The sequence below is a fragment of the Malus domestica genome, chromosome 10, assembly GCF_042453785.1.
Source record: "Malus domestica chromosome 10, GDT2T_hap1".
Taxonomy (NCBI): domain Eukaryota; kingdom Viridiplantae; phylum Streptophyta; class Magnoliopsida; order Rosales; family Rosaceae; genus Malus; species Malus domestica.
In genome coordinates this window covers 34,472,504-34,495,266 of record NC_091670.1, presented here as the reverse complement: position 1 = coordinate 34,495,266, position 22,763 = coordinate 34,472,504, and the positions used below count along the sequence as shown (strand labels likewise).

Below are 22,763 nucleotides of genomic sequence, written 5' to 3'. Positions count from 1 at the left end.
ATAGTGATGAACGGATCTTCGAGAGCTTTTGGGCTTGAACGGATCTTCGAGGGCTTTTGGGCTTGATCTCGAATAACAGTGATGAACGATGAACGCTTTCTTCAAGGGCCGTCGGGGCTTGGGCTTGATGAACAGCGGATGAGCGGATTTGTTGATGTTGTCGATCCAAAGGGGCCGTTGGGGCTTGATCTTGGAAGAACGGATGATGAACGATGGTGCTTTCTTCAAGGGCCGTCGGGGCTTGATCTTGAAAGAGCGATGGACGAAGAACGAAGAACGAAGAGAGCTTTCTTGATTCTTCGGGAACCTGGATGCTTGAGAGCTTCGGAGCTTCAGAGCTTCAGAGCTTCAAGGTGTAATATGAATTGGTCCTCCAAATGAATGAAATGGGCTTGTATTTATAGAATTTTCCAAGGCCTAATTTTGAATATAATATCCCAGATGAAATAAGTCGTTTCTGCCAGGTGTTGACACGTGTCTTATTTGATGACTTTTCCAACTCATTTCAATTTTCGTTGAGTCACATGCTACGTGTAAAATTTATGTAATACATGAGCGTTGACACTTTGATTTATTGGTCAACATTTATTTACCGAAATTTCGATGTCTACAATAACAAAGTATCAAAATTCTACCAAAATAACCAATAAATTAATACTAAGATTAGGGTGAAATATATGGTATAATATGGACTCATCAAGTGGGGTGATCATATTTAAACCCATTATTTTCTTTTTGCACCCACAAATATGGGATTCCAACACTCCCCCTCACGAGTAACCTCATTTAGTGGTTCACACGTGGGGATCCACACACTGGCAATTGAAACTCAGATGTCGGCTCTATGTTAAGAGTCCATACTTATTTTCAATAGAACTCATAGGCTGGCTCTATGTTAAGAGTCCCAGCTTGTTTCCTTCCTGGTGACAAGCTCATTAGCTTGCACGGGCCTGAACCTTGACTTTGATACCTTGTTGGAATTTTTAGATCGACGAGCCCGGGAGCCCCACTCTAACAATACCGATACTATCTCCAACTTTACCATCTGCCCAATCCGTCAGGTGTGAAATTTTAGTACAAAATGCCTCGATAATAGTTAAAGTAGAGTGATTATATTTAAACCCATTATTTTCTTTTTGCACCCACGTACCGAAGTGGGATTCCAACACGATTGAAAAAGATAAGAAAAAAAGGGGGAAGGAGAGAACTGTAATATAAGAGGAAGAAATGAATTGTGAAGCTACCAGTTTTGTATTGGAAAGTAAGTGGGTACGTTGCCATTTGCCCGTAGTCCAAATTTTGGCCTCCTTTTTTCGTCAACATTGAAAGAGAGGCCTAGCTTGTTTCAAGATTTGAGTAATACGTACAATACATGTGATCATCAAGACAAGAACTTGCTTGGCTGGTTAAACTACTTGACAGATTATGACAACTTTAGTCTTGCGTGATTTGTTTTAATTGCAAATTAAGCGAAGAAGTCACTCACGTAACTTCAACTTGTCCACTTTTGTGAAAACAGCATCGCTACCTATTATATATGTCAATATACAAGGGTTAACAATTTACTACTAATAATAGTGTTATTGCTTTAAATTTACTACTTGCACATATGCGAAGATGCATAGTTTCATCACGAAAGATTTTGATATTTTTAATAGCTGAACTATTATAAGTAATAATATATTTTATTAAGTTTCGATGGGCTACATTCCTTGAGCATATATATTTTAATTTTATTAATGGAATCGTGACCAAAAAAGGCTTCTGGCGTGGGATTACATTCTTTAGGTCTGTAATTCCGTTTTCAAGACAAACATGTAAATCGTCTTCAACAGATGGTAGCCTGTTATAATATAGTATAAATGAGCATGATTCTGTGTTTATTGCGTTACTAATTTTCTTTAAGAAAATATGCCCATAGACAAATGTGTCGGCCTTAAGCTTTTGTCTTCATCATAGGACGGTAACACCCAAACATTCTCAAACCAATCTTTTATATTTATTTTGTGTGTGAATTTTTTTGTGTTCTTTTTTTATTAGTTGACATGTGTTAGTCTAAGACGACAAAGTTAAGAATGATTAATGAAATTTACACTTTGAATGCGATCCCTAACTATTAATATTCTTTTACTGAAATTTTGTTAGTTTTTAGATTTTGATCGAAGTCCATGACATTAATGTAATAATGTAAGTTACTATATTTTTTTAAGTTAAAAATTAAAATTTGTAATTTGTAATTGTTTATATTAATGAGATTTTAAATAGAACCCATAATTTGTGGGATTAAAAATAATAAAATATAAATTATACTCTCTATTATATTGTGTGTATACACACACACACGTAAATTTCTTCGATCGAACTTGACATGGATACATTCTCAAATCAATAAAAAAGAATGTACCCATATAACTTTAAAAATGGATTAAAATTTTTGAATGGATTTTATATTAAAAAAAAAGGTATATTTTACATATAACAAATTGGTATATTTAAGAATGGGTACATTTAAGATTTAAAAAAAATTGAAAAATTATATGAATGGGTACATTTAAGATTAAAAAATTAAGAATCTTTTTATTAAAAAAAAAAACTAATAGGTACAAACTTAATCTAATTTTATTTTTTATTATTTTGGAAATGTTTGAATTGAAAATTAATTAGGAGTTTAATAAAGGTGTGAGTATTAAACCCTAAATTAATTACCCATTTTATATTAAAAATTATGTAATAAACATGTAAATTCATTATCACATTAATCCTAGGGACTTCAATCAAAATTTGAAAATTAATAATGTCTCAATCAATGAACATTAGAAATTAGGGACCAAATACTAATTTTTCCTTAATAAAATTAACCCGTTTTAATCAATGATGAGGTCACTAAAAAACCACACATAAAATGGGTGCAAAAGATTTGAACTACTGTTAGCTTACTGATTTTTCTCTTCTTAAATCTGAAAAACAAAAATGTTGGAGACTATCTTTTTAAATTATTTGTAAATCATAGGATGTAACGGTTAATGATTGCCTCATCATATGTCTACATAATATGGTCTAGAAAGATGGTGTCTTTTTCTTTAAAAAATTTGTACAATTTAGTTCTAAATTCTCATATTGAAAAAAAAAATATGGATATGTTTGTTATAATATTAGAGCATATTGTGCTATGTGATAATGCAGCCACTCAACTTTTCCATATCTTTCATCACCCATCATTCATGTTTTTCTTTTTAGTTATTCACCTTCCACTAATTTGTTTTCAAGCTATTAACTGTTTGTTCATTATATTCTTTTTGAAAGGGATGCGATTTCTTTCAATCCCTATGATACAATATCAAATTTCTTATTATGTGTACTGAAGTTCGAATCCCTCCTCAATCCTCTTTATAATTAGATTAATTTAGCTAAACTATAGCTTGTATTAAAAAATAGTCTTATTTAAAAATATTAATAATAGCTCTATAATAGTTCGAATTCTCCCTCTCAGTTATAGGAACTCTTCCTTTTCAGTTAACATACGCAGGTCATTCGAGTGTGAAATATATTAATTTTTAATGTGAGTTAAGAAACGAGAATAGAATTTATAAATTGTATATATGATATATATTTTTCTGGTAATAAACATACTATAAGATGCTAACATTAACAGTAATGTCATTTTCTGCCGGATTCGACATAATTTATAAAATAATCCTTGTGGGATTCCAAAAACCGCAACATATATACCATTCTAAAATCTTGTTTTGAATAAAAATAATTAATATACAGTCTCTTTTATAGATGCTCTCCACATATTAAAATCAAGATACTGCCAAGTCATACGGGACTCACGAGAGGATCCTTTCTAGATCCTCTAATCACATTCATTTATTTTATATTGTACGGTCAGTTCTTGTCAGATACTATTTATATTCAATTTTTAATAAAAAAATTATAATGATTTTTTACCGCACAATGTACAATGACTAGATGTGATTAAAGAATCCTCATAATCCTCACAAAGAGAATCAAGCAAGTATCGTCATGAAGGACTCACATATATAGTTGGGTCCACATCAACCCACACGTCATCATTGTCAATTATTACACAACAAATTGATAATTGGTTTTTTGAAGAACTTCAACTTTTATATGGGATCAGAACATGTTGTTTATGCATAAATCTAATGAATAAACTTTATGCTGCTTTGTTTATGTTATTTATATATTAGGCTTGAAAATTCTTCATAATAAGATGTTGTATTAAGAGTATAAATTTCACGTCTATAAAAAAAAACCCAATGCACATGCTTGTAAAATTAGTCTAATTTTCATATTAATTCTATAGTAGAATCAAAATATCTTTTATGTAGGCAACCATTAAGGTGCACCCTAAATCTCACAATTTGCACAAAGCTTTGGTTCAGGTGGCAGCCATGGCAACTGTTACACGTGTCGACAAGAGAACCTATTCCGCCATTAATCCCACCTCCATTTTCACCTCCTGCAGTTTCCATGATTCAGTGGTTTTGGTCAGCTATTTGGTGCTTCTGCTTTCTTCATCAACCATCACTCCATCTTTTGGGGTTTCTGGTAATTATCAATGGCACTAATTGACATGTTTATCTTAAAATCTAATTTGTATGTGTTTTTATCATTAATAATATTCGTACGAATAGGTGTTGGAGAAGAGAGCGGTTCGTATCCGAAAATTCTGAGGGATGAGGCTGTGGCTAGACTTCACCAGCTTGGACGGGTATGATATTTCCAGACTTCATGTTCCCTTTCTCTTTTTTTTTTTTTAAAGTACTAATTTTATATAAAAGATGGAGATATTAAATTAATTCGATATATACTAATTAATTTATCTAGAACCCATGAATTTTCTATTTTTCATGGGTTTGATGATTGTCTATTTGAAATATATAATCTTAAGTAGGGTTCTTGCAATTGTTACAACTACTGTAACGGTAACTGTAATCCTTAGCAGCTCAGACCTTTTCTTTTTCCTTGCATTGGTTTGGTGTTTCTTTTTGGGTTCTCATAACTCAATTTTGCAAATCCATGTATGTTATGGTAGTGAAAGTGATCATGTTTTAATTTTGATTTTGTTGCCTTGACCCTTGACCATCAGGTAAGTGATGGTGATGGATATCTTGAGAGGACATTCATGAGCCCGGCTGCTCTGAGGGCAGGAAATCTTATCCGGGAATGGATGGAAGACGCGGGTTTGAGAACGTCAGCTTCTATCCATCTGTGTATCCAAAATGTGTTTCAGGAATTCTTGTCTCATGTTTTGTCTTGATTTTCAGATGGGTTGACTGCTTGGGGAATGTACACGGTCGAGTTGAGGGAAGGAATGCTAGTGCGGAAGCTCTGTTAATGGGTTCTCATTTGGTAATATTTTCTTCCCTCAGTTTCCTAATTATTTGAACTTAAACTTGGGACTATTGTATCCTGATATTTAACAATTCGGGTTATAACAGGATACTGTTGTTGATGGTGGGAAATTTGATGGAGCATTAGGCATCATTTCTGTGTTATCTGCATTGAAGGTTTTGAAGGTCAATGGAAAGTTGGGAGAACTAAGCCGGCCAGTTGAGGTCAGTGAACAATTAAAGTTTTATGGGAAAGATATATATCGGCGCTTTATTGAAATGATTTTAGAAGTTTTCTGTGGTAATATTCTCCTATGTGTTTATCTTACTTGAATAGAGGTTTTGTGAAACCATACCAATTTTTCATCTGGAGATATCTCAAAGTGGAATTGCGTGTAGGGTCTAATCTATTATGCCTTTTCGATTAAGTTTCATCATTAACTCTCTATTTTCCAATTCGTGGCCTTTTCATTCAAGTTGTATATTTCGTCGGAGTGAAATTAAGGGAAATTTAACCTGTTTAGTTTTCCAGTTAGTCCCTTCATGTTTTACAGTATGTAGGAGCAGAAATTTCTTGCAAAACTGTATGTGGAGTGACTCTGTAGTGGCTATACCAGAAATCTAACTATTTGTTTCATGCTATCTATGCTTCACAACATTGCAGGTAATAGCATTTAGTGATGAAGAGGGAGTAAGGTATCAGTCTACATTCTTAGGCAGTGCTGCTGTAGCAGGAATTTTACCCGTTTCAGCACTCAAAATATCCGATAAAAGGTTTCCTCGGATAATTCCCATTATATATCTGTTTGAAACACTATTTACCATCAATGTACTTACATGTAATAAATCCTTGTTCAGTGATGTAACAATTGAAGATGCTCTTAAGAAGAACTCCATAGAAATTACAGAGGAGCACTTGTTGCAGCTTAAATATGACCCAAAGTCGGTCTGGGGTTATGTTGAGGTACGGTGACCTATGCTGGTTGTATTGTATTAGTATCATCGCCTTATAAGTTATTCTAGCATTTGACCCTCAATATTCATGTTGCAGATTCATATTGAACAAGGACCTGTACTAGAATGGGTTGGCTTTCCTCTAGCTGTGGTTAAAGGCATAGCTGGACAGACACGAATAAAGGTATACGATTATGAAATATTTCCGTTTGCATAGTTGCATCATATCTAAATTGTGGTCCATTTTTTTATGAAAAAGAAGATAATTCTTATATAGTGAGTAATTCTATTTTGTGGCTGAATATTATTTTTGGAATTCGTGGGCAATTCAAAATCGAGATAAACATAATATATGAAAAATTGGATGAGTATCATGAACTACATATATGTGTACAGCTCACAAAGGGTACAATCTTGTAAAATTTTATGGCAAAACTCAGTCAATAAGAGATTTGCACGGAAGCTCTTTACAAGTAATATAGACTTTATTTGATCATCGACGTCTTGTTGCAATTTTAGCTTCTTATCTTGATTGAGCAGTTTGATATGCATAAATGTTGTAGGTTACGATGAGAGGTTCCCAGGGGCATGCTGGAACAGTTCCAATGTCTATGCGTCGTGACCCTATGGCTGCTGCTGCTGAAGCAATTTATTCATTAGAAAGCTTATGTAAAAGCCCTCAAGATTTTTTGTCTTTTGATGGTCAATGCAAAAGTTTCTCGATGGAGTCGCTTTCAGCTTCGCTTGTTTGTACTGTTGGAGAGATATCAACTTGGCCGAGTGCAAGCAACGTCATTCCTGGCCAGGCAAGAAGTTCACCTCACGACACTGTCAAATTTGATAACCAGCCCAAAGGTGGTTAGTTATCATTCACTTCTTAACATCTGTAATGAAAATGAAACTCTTGGTTTCAGGTAACATTCACCGTAGATTTACGTACGATAGATGACATGGGACGTGAAGCTGTTGTGTATGAGTTTTCTAACCAAGTGTATCAAATTTGTGATAGACGCTCTGTTTCTTGTACAATTGATCGTAAGGTAAGGGACTTTCCTATCCTAGTTAATCTTTTTGCAGGAAGCTTAACTGTTAACATTATATGGTTTGTATTTTTCAGCATGATGCAGGTGCAGCCATTTGTGATTCTGAGTTGAGTTCAAAGCTGAAATCTGCAGCATATATCGGGCTCAAGAGAATGACAGGTGCAGCCATTGAGGATGAAATTCCCGTGTTAATGAGTGGAGCAGGACACGATGCAATGGCTCTATCTCATTTAACCAAGGTTTGTTTTCATTTTCCAGAGAATTATGAATCATGAACCATGTTATTGTTTGTTTTATTTTCTTGTGGACAATTCTGGCCTGAGAACTTGTGAACAGGTGGGAATGCTTTTCGTGCGCTGTCGAGGAGGCGTAAGTCACTCCCCTGAAGAGCATGTATTGGACGACGATGTTTGGGCATCTGGTTTGGCAATTTTGGCATTCATAGAGACTCAACTGTAAACTGCAGGATTTATTGACACGGATTATTGCAGAACATCTAAATAGTCTTAGAACGTATAAGAAATTTGTCAATTGTACAGTTTCAGGTGGCTGTTTTGTGTATAGTTTTTGCTCGCTCTTATGAGGTATCATATTATCTGCAATGTGAATAATAGTCTTTTTTTCGTTTCGTGTACTCAAGAGTGTTTGTATTATTTCTGAAACTAGTGTCATTTCCGACTTGGAGGTTAAGATTGACCTACCCTCAAAACCTATGCTTTAGTCCGATAGGGCTATAATTGGTGTTATTTGCAATTTTATTACCTTGGCTTTTTATAACGGTTCCAACTTTAAAGAGAACTTGTATGGCTCAGGTTCACTGCCATGCTAGCATTCAATGTTAATAACATGAGAACATGTGAGGAAAAAAAAACAATTATTCTTGTATTATTTACACAAAACGCGTAGCTGTATATCCATGCCATGCAAGTTCATCTCAGCTGCAAGAGTTTTGATGAGTTGTTGATGTAAGGAAGTATTTGTTTGAAATGTTTAAAAAGGTTGAGGTCAATTGGAAAGACACTAAAAGGTTAGGGAGTTTTAGGTACTTAAACTAAATAAAAAATACTAATATTTTAATACAAATTGACTAGCTATTTAGTTTAGAGGTGGAGATGCACTTGGACAGTTACTATTCACTGCATGCAGTTACTGTTTATTTAAGAGAATTGAGTTGCCTATTGTCCAGGAAGCCTTACTACACTTTCTCTCCCCCTTGTACATATATGTGTCGATCATCCAAATCTAGAGATTTAGTAGTTTGCTTTCTTAATTATGATAGTGAACTTGTATTTGTTGTTCTTGCTTGGTTTCTTTTGTCAACACCTTAGATCTGTTCATACTTTACACCAAAGAGTAGGAGTCCAGTTTTTACCCAAAAACAAAAAGAAATAGGAGTCCGGTCCGTCGTATATAACAATTCAAGAGATAGTGAGACTGATGGATTATGAAACGACAAGGAAAATATGAGGGAAAACATCTACTGCATTATCGGTTTTAAGAGTTAAGTACTTCACTTTAATTATTCTTCACTCTCTTTCATACCATATATTTGTGTATGTATGGTTGTTATATAATTTTCTTGTTATATGTTTCGACTCTCAGTTGAGCTCTCTTTGGATCAAACGTCGGATAATTGGCCAAGCACGAAGATATATGGTAATTCTTCTTGTGTAAGTGTTCACATTACCCTTTTGTTTAGTACGTAATTTAATTTTCATTAATTTTAATGGCTTTTAGTTGTGGTGTGAATGCTGTGAGTTTGAGTTATAACTTTTTGACATCGTTCTTGCATTTACTCTAGGGTATTTAATAAGGTATTTATATATTTTTTTTAGTACAACCATATATTTTTGTGTTAAAATGATGGAGAGTTTGGCTAAATCACACAATGAGCAACTTAATTTGGTATTGAATTCGTCATCTACGAAATTTCTTAACGTTTCCAAGTAAAGAGGAATACCACCAGACCGTAGTACTGAGTAACAATAAGGTATTTGTCTTAAAAAACAACAGTAAAAACACTAGAACAATTTTTAGAAGATTATGAGTTATGATATTGATTGCACCGAGAGGATAATTATCAAGCACCGTACTGAATCTGTAATTTGCCACACGATTATTAGTGGTTGGCGTGATGCGAAGAGGCATAAGAGATGGGGTTCATCTGTTACATCAATTGAAGTGTTGGACCGTTACAAAGTTATAAATCATTTGCAACATGTTATCAATTACTAGCAAGGTTATCTCATGCTTATGAATCAAATACCATCTGCCAAACCTAATCTCGATGGTGCTCTTAGAATTTAAAAAATAAAATAAAAAATCAGTTTGTGTTCCTTAAAAATGATTTTGTGTTATGAATAGTTTTCGTAAGTCGTAAGTCGTAACACAAAGTTATTTTTCAAGGGACACAAATTGGTTTCTTTTAATATTAAGAGTACTACCGAGATAAGGTTTGGCTGTAATATTTAATTCATAAGCACAGGAAACATAAGTTATATACGTTGTTAAGAAAGTATAACTTTGTAGCGGTCTACCACTTCAATCAATGTAACAGATAAATCCTCATCCTTTATGCCTCTTCGCATCCTTAACCAATCACTAGTAATTGTGTCCCAAATTACACAGATTGAGTGTGGGGAATATCATATACTCCATGACTTTCTAAAAACTGTTCCTAGTATTTCCTACTGTGATTTTGAAAACAAATGGCTTATATACCACTTTTACTTGACCATGTATTCCTGAAAATTTCCAATTAGAATAAATGCAAGAACCATGCCGAATATGGGTTTTATTCAAGAATCTGGATATTGAGAAAGCAACTGCAGAAATGAGATTTTCCTTCTAAAGCAAGAAAGTGAGAGGTTAAAAAAAAATTTAAAAAAAAAACACCCCTTTGACAAAGCATTAGATATTTGTTGGGTGGCCAATAGAAAGCTCCATCACTACTCTATACGGACCGCATGCTTGACACCTTCCTTGTGAAGGCTTTGCTGCCTACCAAACCAAGGCAGGGTCATCGAGAGGGGGAGTCGGATTTTTTTTTTCTCCTATTTCTATTTTTTTTTCTCACTTTCTCTCACATTTTGTTTTTTGTCTTTTTATCTTTATAAAAAAATTAATATAAGATGTTAACGTGACTTAACCGTAGTCATTCAAATAGAAAGAAACAAAGATGGTAAGAGAGATTAGGAGGGGATATAATCCTCCCCTCCCTCTTATATATGTGTGTCCATCATCCGTATCTAAAGATTTAGCAGTTTTCTTTCTTAATTATGATGGTGAACTTCTGTTTTTGTTTTTTCTTAGTTTCTTTTGTTAACACTTTATACAGTTTTATAACTGTGTTTTTTTCTTGTGCGTATTTAACTTTTGAAGTTTACAAAAGTTAATATCACTTGCAATCTACCGTTTACTCATGTCGAAGATCAAGGGAATGCATTACTTTACTATATTGGCCCTCTTGTATTTTCAAATTTGTAAAAGTATCAATGGACAATGATGGTATGTTTCACACAATAACAAAACATGAGTAGAGTTGTAGACATTCTAAACACAATTAATGGAAGTGGAAATCAGCATTGTTTGAGAGCGTATACTATGGCCGAAATATCACTTACTATAACGATGGGCAAAGACAATTTGAGTATGCAAAAAATTTATTTGTGCATATAATCGATTATGTTGTTTTTGTAAGTATAGTTCTATTTTTTCGAGGTTATTTATAAAAATATTAATAAAATCATTTGCAAAGAGTGTTAACGTTTGTTTATTGTGTAGGGTGCAAAGAGGTTCACATTAACACTCTTTGCAAATGGTTTCTTTGATATTATTATAAATAACCCCGAAAAATGGAAACCTACACTCATAGAAAACAATGTAATTGACTATATGCACAAATAAATTATATATACTAAAACTCAGTTTCTGAACACTGTTCATTAACAGTGATTTGACGAATTTGCCCCTCGGTTTCTTCTTGATCTCCCGTTGTGCTGCCTCTTTTACACAGTGAAATGACCACTTTGTCCTGGCTGGCCACGCATTCTTCATCAATGGCCTTTCCTGTTGGATTTCTCTGTTGTTTCATTCTCTGCCTTCCATTTCCTGCAATCGCTTTTTTTTTTCTCAGCTCCACGTCTACACGTGTTGGTCATCGTGGAAAGAAAAGTGGTGGAAAGCCGACGAAAGCAGTGGAAAAACCCATTTTCTTTTCCATTCGCTAATCTCAGAAAGGGCATCCCCTCCCATCGCCGTTCTCGAGTTCTTTCGATGAAGTTTTCTCTCTCATTTTCTTGCTAAAAACGACAGAACCAGTCAAAATTTGTGCAGATCTTTTTTCTGGAACAATAGAAACGATGCGCTGTTCTTCCCTCATTCTCCAGGTTCCTCCCTCTTTCCTCTTCATCCGTTGGACAACGTCTCCTTCGTTTCGACCTCTCTCTTAGAAACACAGTGGAGATCTCTTCAGTTTTCTCTCCAGTCTTCTTTGTCAGGATCTCTGGAGAAAAAAAGTTGATTTTTTTTTTTCAGTTTTTGGTTTGTGGGTTTTTAATTTTTTTGACTTTTTGTGCAGGTAAAGGAAGAACCCAGAAGAGATATGTTCACTGAAGGACTTGACAGGAGCGCCCTTCATGGGGTTAGAAAGGTTTGTGAAGAAAAATCATTACCATCTTCCTTTTTTCGAATTTAAAAAATAAATAAAGTAGGGTTTAATTTTACTGTTGTTTGATTTAGTCCTCAGCACCATTCGTGGTATTTTTACTCATTCACTACCCGAAAAATAAAACCCATATATTTTTTTTTAAATTTTATGAATTTTGGTGTGATTTTGGTTGTTGATGTTTTCTCAGTGATTGAATTCTGGGTTTTTAGCCGTACCCAATTTTAGTCGACCCATGGAGCATAGGGCGTTTGCCCCTGTTTGCTTTCCTTTTCTCACCAGACATCTCTGCCAGCATGATCCGCCAAACTCGCCGATCGCGTCTGCTCTCGTGGACTAGGTATGACTTCTATCACTTTCCGTTTGTTTCCCGGGAAAATTTAGGGCTAGAAAGTGTGTAGAATTTTAATCTTTAAACTTTAAACTGTCCTATGCAAAGAGAAATTGAAATTTAATTCCAGGTTCTGTATTGCTCTATAATTGAAGGTCTTCTACTCCCTAAAAGGCTGATTAACACCAGCAACCACAACACCAACAAGGACTACTGCAGCTTAGGTACAATTAAACAACCATAATTCCCAAGTTTTGATTATTATTTTTTACTAATTTGCTATCTTTTAAATATAATCATACCATCCGTGTTGATATGAACAGTCCATAATGTGTTTATTGTGTTGAAAGATGCGGAAAAAAATGAAAAATTTGGTGTGAGTTTGTTGCGTTTTGGTTTAATAGTTTGGGGAATGTGGAGTTGTTACTTCAAAATTGAAATTTAATGGGAATGCCATGATTGAAATTTTATAGCAATGATGAATGAGCCAATCTGAAATACCAAATTACAGCTGATGAACTCACTCCTATATGACTATTACTGCATATACTCATCTTTTATTTCGTTGGATTTTATTTTTATTTCATTTTTTTTGGTTTTGCAAAGAACTGAATTTTATCTTATCTATAGCTCTATACGCATGTAGTTTTTCTCTTTTTTGGTTTCGAGTATGTGGTTGGTTTTATTTAACAATCTTTTGGAATATAGAGAATCTTTGCATCAATGTCTTATTCTTGGATTTCCTGATGATTTGGCATTGAGATGTTAAGCAAAGGTGTCCCATGGGAACCACAGATTGTTCGAAACTATCTCAAAGAAGTGGAGAGATTTGTTACGTAGCTCCAGACTATGCCAACTATGAAGCTCTAGAAAAATGGTGCGGAAATTGGCTGTTTGTCATTGATGAGGTATAATCCAATAGCTAATAAGTATGCTCCTATATTCGACACTTTAATTATGTCTAGAACTAATGTTGTTATTACTACTTTCATTTTTACAGAAGGAAAGGTTTTTTGTTCTTCATTTCTTGCTATATCATCTAGGGTTGTGCAAACTATTCATTATAGGGGATCCCTTCATGTATATAGTTGTTTCTTGCTAAGATTTCCGCAAACTATTTTTGTTATGTCGAAGTTGAAATCTTTTTTTACGATTGTAAATAGATTTCACATGTATGCAAATAGTATATATACACATTATAACTTTCTACATATTTTGTACAGTTTCAAAACCCGCGGCATCGCGCGGGCACTCTTGCTAGTTTCTCCTAAACTCAAATTCTCGCCAGTAAGTGATCTTTTGGCCATAGTATGTGTTCAAACAATGCCAATTTCCACTTTCATTGATTGTGTTCAGAATGTCTATAACTCTATGTTGCTGTTATTGTATGCAACAAACCATCATTTTCCATTGATACCCTTGAGAAATTTGAAAATGCAGGAGTGCCGTTATAAGAAAGTAATACCTTCCTTTCGTGGACATGAGCAAAGGGTGTAACGCAAGGTTGGGCAGATAGTTTTTTGTTCATAAGCATGAAAAACCTTGCCAGTAATTCATACCATGTTGCGAAGAAAATACAACATTGTAGCGGTCCAACTCTTTAATTGTTGTAACAAATAAATTCCCATCCTCTAAGCCTCTTTGCATCAAGACTCACCCCGACGCTGTCGCCTTTCCTCGCTGGACAAGACGAGCAAAAAAATTTGAAACTTAATGGACAAGGAACTCTACTCCTTGGCCTACAAGTAAACTCAATAAAACTTAAAACTAATTTCCAACAAAAAACACTGAAGATTTTAATTAAAAGATGAGAAGCGCTCGCGCATTCTTGTCTATCATTATGAAAGTGATTTCAACAAAGGGTAAGCTAGGAAGTCGCATCACATGGTTTTCAAATTGAAGAGATTTTTTTAATGTGTGTGAAACACGGGCAGTACATCATATGTTATTATACAAGTGGAAGAAAGTTTTTTTTTCAAGTGTCCCTTCATTTATATAATGGCGTATGTGCCCATGTTCCAAGCACATTAAAAAATCTCTTGCAAATTTGATCTAAAGAATTAATCTACCTAGCTTTCTCTTAACTAAAATATATATGCTTGGAATTTCATATCCTAAACAACATGAGAAAATAATGTTCCGTAAGTGACATGAAATCACTTTTCATGCATGCATATCGGAAGTCCATGATTTATTTTATTGCATAGTAGTATCATACATTACATTACAATAACAGCTAGGCATCGATTACTACCAACATTTCATTTTATTTTTCCCATCTCCTTCTCCAACGAGCCGCTTTGAGTGCAATTGCTAGGGCTGCCTTGTCTTTGATGTTGTCGAAGAATCTAAAATAGGCATACCTCCATGACTTCTTTATTATTAAAGTGCCACAAACTCCCCAGAAGCCTACGACAAAGCCGAGTATCACACTGACATACAACCAAAGCCTTTCTTCTTTATCTGTGTTGTCTTCTACATGCAAAGGTTGTCTTGTAGGCGTCTCATCTCCAGGGCAAGAAGTTGAAAGAGGAGCACCGCACAATGATGGATTTCCCTCGTAAATGGATTTGTCAACCAGCGTTTGTAGCTGGTTGCCTGTAGGAATTCTTCCTGTCAAGTTGTTGTAGGACAAGTTCAAGTGAGACAGGAAGGTAAGAGAAGAAAGGCTTTGAGGAATATGTCCTGAAAGGTGGTTGAGCGAGAGATCAAGATTTTCCAGCAAACGCAAGTTTCCAATCTTCGAGGGAATCTTTCCACTTAATTGGTTCATCGACAAGTTCAAGGTGCCCAATTCAATGAGACTGCTTACTTCTTCGGGGATTTCACCTTGTAAATTATTTGACGAAAGATCAACGCTCTTTACATATTGCATTTGGCTGCGTCCATAGTCGAGTTCTCTCCCTTTTGATGTGACTGTTGTTTGCGCATCATATATATATCGATAGAGGTACCATTCACTGGAATCATTACCGCCTAGAGAAGCAGAATCCACTAGAGAAGTCATATTATTCAAACACTTTGGAATGCTACCTGAAATGTTGTTGTGACCAAGGTCGAGGATGTGAAGGTAGATGAGACTGCAGAATTGTTGGGGAATCTGTCCGCTCAAAAGATTGGATCCCAATTGTAACAGTTGCAATGTTGATACATTTGATCCAATCCATAAGGGCAGGTTTCCCGTGAATTTGTTCCCTCCCAGATCAAGCCGCCTCAAAGTAGAACAATTGTTCAAGGAAAAAGGAATTTCGCCGGTGAACTTGTTGTCGTTCATCTTTAAAACTTGAAGAGACCTTGGGATACCCACTGAAGTCGGAACATTACCAGAGAGATTGTTGTATGCAACATCGACAACAGTTATTATGCTCCACAAACTCCACTCATGAGGGAATTCTCCATATAACCAATTTCTTCTTAGCGACAGGACCATCAGATGGTGGATTTTGCATATAGAGGGTGGAATAATACCTGTCAAATGATTCTCCGACAGACACAATTGTCGCAAATTGGGCATCAATTCGTCAATGTTTGAGGGAATTTTCCCGGATAACAAATTGCTTTCAAGATCAATGACGGTCGCATTAGTGGACCAAAGTGGTAGTAGACCATCAAACTGGTTATGACCCAAATTTATAGATTTTAACTCTGGAAACTTCAGTTGGAATGGAAGCCTTCCCTTGAATTGGTTGTAAGATAAATCCAGAGATTTAACTTGCGAAGATATCTTCATGAACCACTCCTCTGGTATGGAATCTGAGAATCCGGCTCTACTAATGGTGACATCAATGAGCTCAGTTTGAGACTGAAGCCAAACAGAAAAGGCAGGGCCTACTCGACAGTAGTTAATCAGAATTGTGTGGAGCTTGAAAGGAGGAACCCACTCAGAAGACACGTTGAAAATGAGGGACATGGGCTCCTCGCTGTATATCGAAACATATTTTAATCTGGTGAGATTTAACATATGGGATTCTGTTAGCATGCCTGCCCATGAATTTGCAGTCAGATAAAGATCAACCAGCTCGGAGAGTTGTCCCAAACTTTCTGGAATGGACCCGTTCATATGATTATAAGACAGGTCCAATGTTTTCAACAACGACAAGTTTCCAATAGATTTAGGAATTGAGCCCCAAAAGTAGTTGTTCCCAAGGTTAAGATATCGCAGATTTTTTAATATTCCTAAGGAGGCCGGCAATTGGCTTGTGAACGAATTAAAAGACAAATCCAGTGACTCTAATGTATTATTCGGACAATCTGAGAAACTCCTCAAAAACGCTTCCATCCCCCCATCAAGTAAGTTCTCCATAAGATTTAAGATCTTTAGCTTGCACATATTTCCAATGCCCTTGGGAATGAGACCTTTAAATCCCATGTTAGATAAATCAAGATATTCTAAAGATTTGAGGCCTGCAAGTTCACTTGGAAAAGGACCACTGAAGGAATTCGAGCGTAGATCAAGTTTTCTGAGGCTAGTAAGATTAAAAAGCCAGTTGGGAAATGAAGAATTATTTATATGGTTCCATGACAAATCAAGGACCAAAAGTGACGTGAAGTTGATCCTTTGCAGTGAGAGTGGAAGGCTTTCAATTACAATATGACATGAAGATAAGTGCAACTCTAGTAAGGATGGAAGCATGTTAACAGCATGCATCCAACTTACTTTTGTGCCGCCAAGGTCGATGCCTCCGAGATTAAGGTATTTCAGGGAAGAGAGATGAGAAAGCCAATTCAAGTTTCTGGAAGGTATTTCCAATAAGGAGACATCAGAACGAAGGTCAAGATAGTTCAAGTATGACAAGTTACCAAGGGAAGAAGGAATCACCCCCCCAAACGACGCAGATGAGATATTGAGATACCTCAAACTTTCAAGCCGTCCGAAGAACTCAGGAATTTGAATACCTTGAAAATTGTTGGAGCTTAGATCTAGGTAATTTAAATGTTTCAAGCGAAGCAAAGAAGGATTTATCTTACCACCTAAGCACGAACGTTCATAAGCAAGCTCGTCCCAGTTTTCATCATCACCAGTGGGATTTGGCTCATGCTTATTCCGGAGGTCCAGCTTCGCAACATGACCTGTGGTGTAGTTGCATGAAATCCCTTCCCATTGACAACAATCATTGCCTACCCAAGAAGAAAGCCTGCCAGAGGGATCGGTGAGATCTTGCTTGATGTTGAGAAGCGCACGTCTCTCTTCATCCATGCACAACTTCACAGTAATGCCCGGAAGTCCATCACCCAAGCAGACTTTAGCAGTGTCTAGATATAAGGACACCAACAACAAGAAGAGCAAATAGTGAGAATTATTGAGGTGATAGGTAGGGTTGAATAACTTAGCATACAGGGCATCCATCATACAAATTTACTGTTCTCTCAATTTTCTGCAGATGGCTAGTGAGCACAATAAGGGAACTCATATATATAAGGTGTTTTTGCTGAAATTTCCGTGTGAACAGCCCAGTTTACAAGTCTTCGAGTCCCGTCGGACTCATGTAGGTGCCCATATTCCAAGTCCTCAACTCATTACAAGTTTTCGAGTCCCGTCGGACTCAGGTAGGTCCCCATATTCCTAGTCCTCAACCCATTTTACAAGTTTACGAGTCCCCTCACACTCAGGTAGGTGCCCACACGCTTTTAAATTATTTTCATGACTTTAGTATCCAAGGCAATTATGGTAGGATTTACTCATTGTACCATAAACGTGTTACAGTAGTGTATAATTGTACTACAAACATGTTTACTTTAGGCTTGGTAAAAAAAAATTATACAGCTTCGCAGACGGTAACTTAATTGGTATTTTCAAATGGCCTTGTCGTGGTTTTGTTGATACAAGCGATAGTGGGGGAGGCCAGGAAGATTCAAAGTCGAGGCCTCAAGTGCATGGGTAAATGCTCTTTATCAACTGCGCTACGGTCCCCTTGCAGCTGCTACATACTGTCTTCGCATTCTGTTGAACATGTCCAAGACATTCAAATAAATATGGAACAAATTAAGGTACAAAATCGTGAAATTTTCACATTGCCAGTCAAAAGGTTGGTAACTTGGTATCTTCGAAAATTGGTTACAGGGTGTGCAATTTGAAACTTCCCTAGCTCTACCGCGTTTTAAAAGTTTGCCAGTCCATCATCCAATGAGATAGTAAAGTTGATCTTTCTTCTTGACTAGGTTGTCCACAGCAATAATGGTAGGCTCTATTCATTGAACTTGTTTAGCGCGTTATACAGTTTCACACACAGTTGCCCTTGCTTTGTATAATTTCTGTCTGTACCCTACTTTCTTGTTGTTGCATGAAATCCCTTTCCATTAACAGCAATCATTTTCCACCGAAGAAGAAAGCCTGATTCCGATGGGTGGTCGCGTTGATGCATGTTCTCGACTGTGGGTGCCAAAGCTGTATAATGCTCGGTCGGATCAATTATTTTTAAAAGCTAAGACTAGTTTATCACTGTATTTGATAACTACTTTTACATGCCAAAGCTATATAATGAGTTGATGCATTTTCTCGACTGTGTTTGCATTTACTTTCTTTGATCTTCTATCTTGGAAATTAACATGCTCCAGTACTTTGTATTCATAATTAATTCAGGATTATTAAATCAAAAAATAATTGTGTTACTGCGCCTCCTTATAGTTATAAAATTAATTTAATTCTAACATTATTAGTTTATTACTATAGAGGTTTTAATTGCAACTACTTCTCAAGAAGCCAAACAACGCTGACATTGAAAGCAATGTATGGAGTTCCTCTTCCCCCAGTTGATTGGTTTAAGCACAACATAAACTTAGGACTTCAGGAGCTATCTTCTGAGCAAATGAACAAACTTAAAGAATTATATAGTTTGTGAATGTATCCCGATACTGAAGTGCGGAGTACAAATATGCATCAGCAGGGTCGTCTTAAAAAAAGCATAAGTTCAACATTTCATAGTTAATAATATTTTTATACAACGATATATTTACATTAAGGGATGAGGGAATAAATTAGTTGCGAACTTGTCATTTTCGAAATTCGAAACTAAGACCTTACTTATAACCACTAGACCGTAAAACTAAGTGTTCTGCCAGACCCAACCCTAAAACTAATAAAAAGAAGGGTAAATTACACAGTAGCCCTTCAAGTTTGAGGTCTATTACAACCTCATACAATAACTTTAAAACATTTCACTTTCATACCTCACGTACCATTTTATTTCAAAATAATACCTCCGTTAGATTTTCCATCCATTGATCTGTTAAATGTTGACGTGTCATTAGTGGACCCTGTTACACGTCAGCCCATTCCCTCCAAAACTTGCACACGTGGATACCCAGCTGCCACGTCATGCCAACTCAACAAAAAGTGCCCATGTGGCCAAAATTTTCCCGCCAATTTTTTTTTTTTAAACTCCTATTTCTTTATGGGTTTTGGTGGCTAAATTATGAACAATTGCATCAGATGCAATCCAAAATGCAGAAATGCATATTCCCACAGTAATCAGTGAATAGGTAAAAATGTATTCCAATATCCAAATAGGCAACTAAAGTAGCAATATATTTCACTTTCTTGGTAACCAAATAACAAGCATGTTCCATATATTGGCAACCAAAGCTAACATCTAGGAGTTCAACTGGATATAACCATAAAAAAACCCTAACAAGCTAGCATGTTCCCAAAAGGATATCCAGCCAGTAGCAAAATAGCAGTTCCTAATAAGCCACAAATCCAATTGGGAGCAAAATAGCAGTTCCTAGCTAAGCAAAAGAAAAAAACAGTTTCTAGCTGCTGCCAGCATTCACAAAATATTCTAGCCACTAGCAAAAAATTCCAACATCAAAAAACCCAGTTTGTTCTTGTATGGCAACACTTCACTTTCTTGGTTGCCTTGTCTTTCTCTTCTTCACTCTTCCATCTGTTTGAACCTCTGAATTTCCACCTCCAGCCGTGCTTGATGCCTACATCCAATGTTCAATACAACAATATCCAAATCAACAACAATATAGGCCACAAGTTATCACAAAAGAATATCCACATCCAATGCATACAAAAGAATCCCTAAGTTATCACAATATAGGCCACAAATTCATTTACAAACCCTAACTAAATAAAACAAGTGAAGCAGTGCTTACCTTAGGTTTCCTTCCCCTCTTCCTTGGTACACCACCTAGATTACTAGATGCTCCATGTGAAGAACTTGATGCCTAAAACAAATTAAAGGATTTCAGGATTAATAAAGTCTTAAATCAACTTAGAAATCATATAACTTTGTATAAGGTTATGTGTCACCTCTTGTCTTGTAGGAAGATGCCTATGATGAGTCCTGGTATTGTGGCCCTCTTTTTTACATATTCCACATTTGACGGTCCTTTGGCCTTTCCTTGAGAGCTGTTGTGGCTGTGGAATATCTCCACTTATGTTAGTAGCCTCATTTTGTGTAGGATTATCTTCTTTCTCCTTTTCTACAGCCTCTTTGTTTCTCTTGTTCTTGGGTCTTCCAGGTTGTCTAGTATATAGAGGAGGCTGGATAGGTGGATTTTCAGTGACCTCCCACATTGACATCACATTCATTGGCTGGATCAAGTGTCCATATATTTCCAAGTACATAACCTTGGAATAACAAACATCCACATAGTCTTCTGGCTTATCCCGCTTGTAATTAATAGCAACAATGGCATGGCTGCATGGAAGACCAGTGAGGTCAAATTCCCGACATGAACATGTACGCTCAGTCAAGTCAACAACAAATTGGTCACCTCCTCTAGCATCCATTTGGAATTTAGTCCCACTAGACCACTGAGCAATGCATCGACCACTTTCTATTTTTGCAACCTCCAACTTTTTCTGAAGCTTAGGGCACAAATCTCCAGGTTGTCTCATCATAATGTCTCTTCTCATTTGAATCTTTCTCATTAACATGGTATGAATGATCTGAAACATGGTTACAATTGGTTTCGACCTTGCCTTCACTATCACGGCATTGAAACTTTCACACAAGTTGTTCAGCAACATTTCACACTTGGTATGCGTTTGAAAATGGGACCTACTCCAATGAATGCCAGGTCTCTTCATGAGCCAATCATATGCATCTTCGCTCAACAATCTAAGCTCCTCCATAGCTCTTCTAAAGTGTGGAATTATAGTGGTCTTGGCAACAGCCCATAAAGCATCCTTCAGTGCCTTACCATTAAACTGTTCTCTATAGTTTGTGTACAAATGTCGCACACAAAACATGTGGTAACAATCGAGAAGAACCGCCAAGAATGCATGAATTAAACCCTTCTACTTGTCACTAATGAATGTCCAACGATGTTGATTTATAATCCCAATATCCTCGGCCAGAATCTCCAAGAACCAAATCCAGGAATCTTTGTTCTCCATCTCAACAACTGCATAAGCTATCACCCAAGTTTCATCATTGGGATCTATCCCCACAACAACCAACAATTGACCCCTATGCTGAGACTTCAAATGACAACCATCTAAACTAATCAAGGGTCTGCATCCATGCTTGAAACTTTCCTTGCATGCACCCAAACACACATACATCTTTTGAAACCTTCATTCATCCAACTGTATCTTCATAGTGCTCCCCGGGTTTGTCTTTTTAATTTCCTCACCAAAATCCCACAATTTTATGTATTGCTCAGAATGCTTACCCTCTATAATCTTCATAGCAGCATGCATAGCCCTATAAGCTTTCATCTTAGAGTAACCGTGTTTCCATTCAGCTTGAATGGTGTCCATAAAAGACTCAACATGCCATGTTGGATTAAGTTGGATCCTATCCAAGTACTGCTCAGTAAGCCAAGACTATTTCATATTCCTATTCATCCATAATCTACCACATGTGTGGTGATTTAAAATCGTCTTTATCTGCATGCTGTTTGAATTGTGCATCTTCCCACACTTGACAAGCCACGGACAACCTTCTTTGCATGCTGCATCAACCTTGAACTTCTCATTCCGTGGAAAATGGACATCCCCATACCCATTTATCATAGAGTGCATAACTACTGCCTTTTTGAACTGTGCTTCATCCCTAAATATCAACCCTAAATACAAGTGTGGGTTCTTCATGTCAGTCTTCTCATTAAACTCAGGATAATGCTCACTGTTGTTTGGACCACCGTCTTCATCTTCATGCACACTATGAAGGCCATCCGAATTGTAATCCGGCTCACCAACAAGATCTACATCAATATTTTCTTCAAATTCTTCCCTTTTTGCCCAAATCCCTTCCCAGATTATGGGTTATTTTGTTCCCTAATGCTAGCCAACACTGCATCCTCATGTGCATCCACATGATCATCTACAAACTTCATAAATTGTAAATGATCTTCATCAACAGGAAATTCTTCTTCTATGAAGTCACTGTCATTCTCATATTCTTCTTCCGCTCATTCATCACCCACATCAGCCACTCCTTCATCCTCCACCC

At 36.2% G+C, this 22,763-nt stretch overlaps 3 protein-coding genes and 1 long non-coding RNA gene across 6 annotated transcripts; 2 read left to right on the top strand and 2 right to left on the bottom strand.

Moving 5' to 3' along the window:
* Positions 1 to 4,115: 4,115 nt before the first annotated feature.
* Positions 4,116 to 8,066, top strand: LOC103446000 (allantoate deiminase 2). The gene is made up of 12 exons (XM_008385061.4): positions 4,116 to 4,575; positions 4,662 to 4,738; positions 5,117 to 5,220; positions 5,295 to 5,379; positions 5,469 to 5,585; positions 6,025 to 6,134; positions 6,219 to 6,324; positions 6,412 to 6,498; positions 6,878 to 7,120; positions 7,229 to 7,354; positions 7,432 to 7,596; positions 7,694 to 8,066. The coding sequence occupies exons 1-12, from the start codon at positions 4,419 to 4,421 to the stop codon at positions 7,814 to 7,816; spliced, it is 1,500 nt and encodes a 499-aa protein (XP_008383283.1). The 5' UTR covers positions 4,116 to 4,418; the 3' UTR covers positions 7,817 to 8,066.
* A 3,390-nt stretch (positions 8,067 to 11,456) lies between these two features.
* Positions 11,457 to 13,563, top strand: LOC139188477 (uncharacterized). Of its 3 annotated transcripts, none has more exons than XR_011571939.1 (5): positions 11,457 to 11,745; positions 11,937 to 12,008; positions 12,214 to 12,363; positions 12,510 to 12,578; positions 13,125 to 13,563. It is a non-coding gene; the product is annotated as an uncharacterized lncRNA (long non-coding RNA). The 3 variants fall into 3 exon arrangements; XR_011571938.1 differs by having other exon boundaries at positions 13,117 to 13,563; XR_011571937.1 differs by having other exon boundaries at positions 13,063 to 13,563.
* A 1,057-nt stretch (positions 13,564 to 14,620) lies between these two features.
* LOC103446002 (receptor-like protein EIX2) lies at positions 14,621 to 17,701 on the bottom strand. The gene has a single exon (XM_008385062.4). The coding sequence runs from the start codon at positions 17,699 to 17,701 to the stop codon at positions 14,621 to 14,623; it is 3,081 nt and encodes a 1,026-aa protein (XP_008383284.4).
* Positions 17,702 to 20,059: 2,358 nt separating this feature from the next.
* Positions 20,060 to 21,687, bottom strand: LOC103446004 (uncharacterized). Its single transcript, XM_070807142.1, has 3 exons — positions 20,612 to 21,687; positions 20,455 to 20,526; positions 20,060 to 20,280 (listed from the first exon to the last, which is right to left on the bottom strand). The coding sequence occupies exons 1-3, from the start codon at positions 21,554 to 21,556 to the stop codon at positions 20,194 to 20,196; spliced, it is 1,104 nt and encodes a 367-aa protein (XP_070663243.1). The 5' UTR covers positions 21,557 to 21,687; the 3' UTR covers positions 20,060 to 20,193.
* Between the last annotated feature and the right edge of the window lie 1,076 nt (positions 21,688 to 22,763).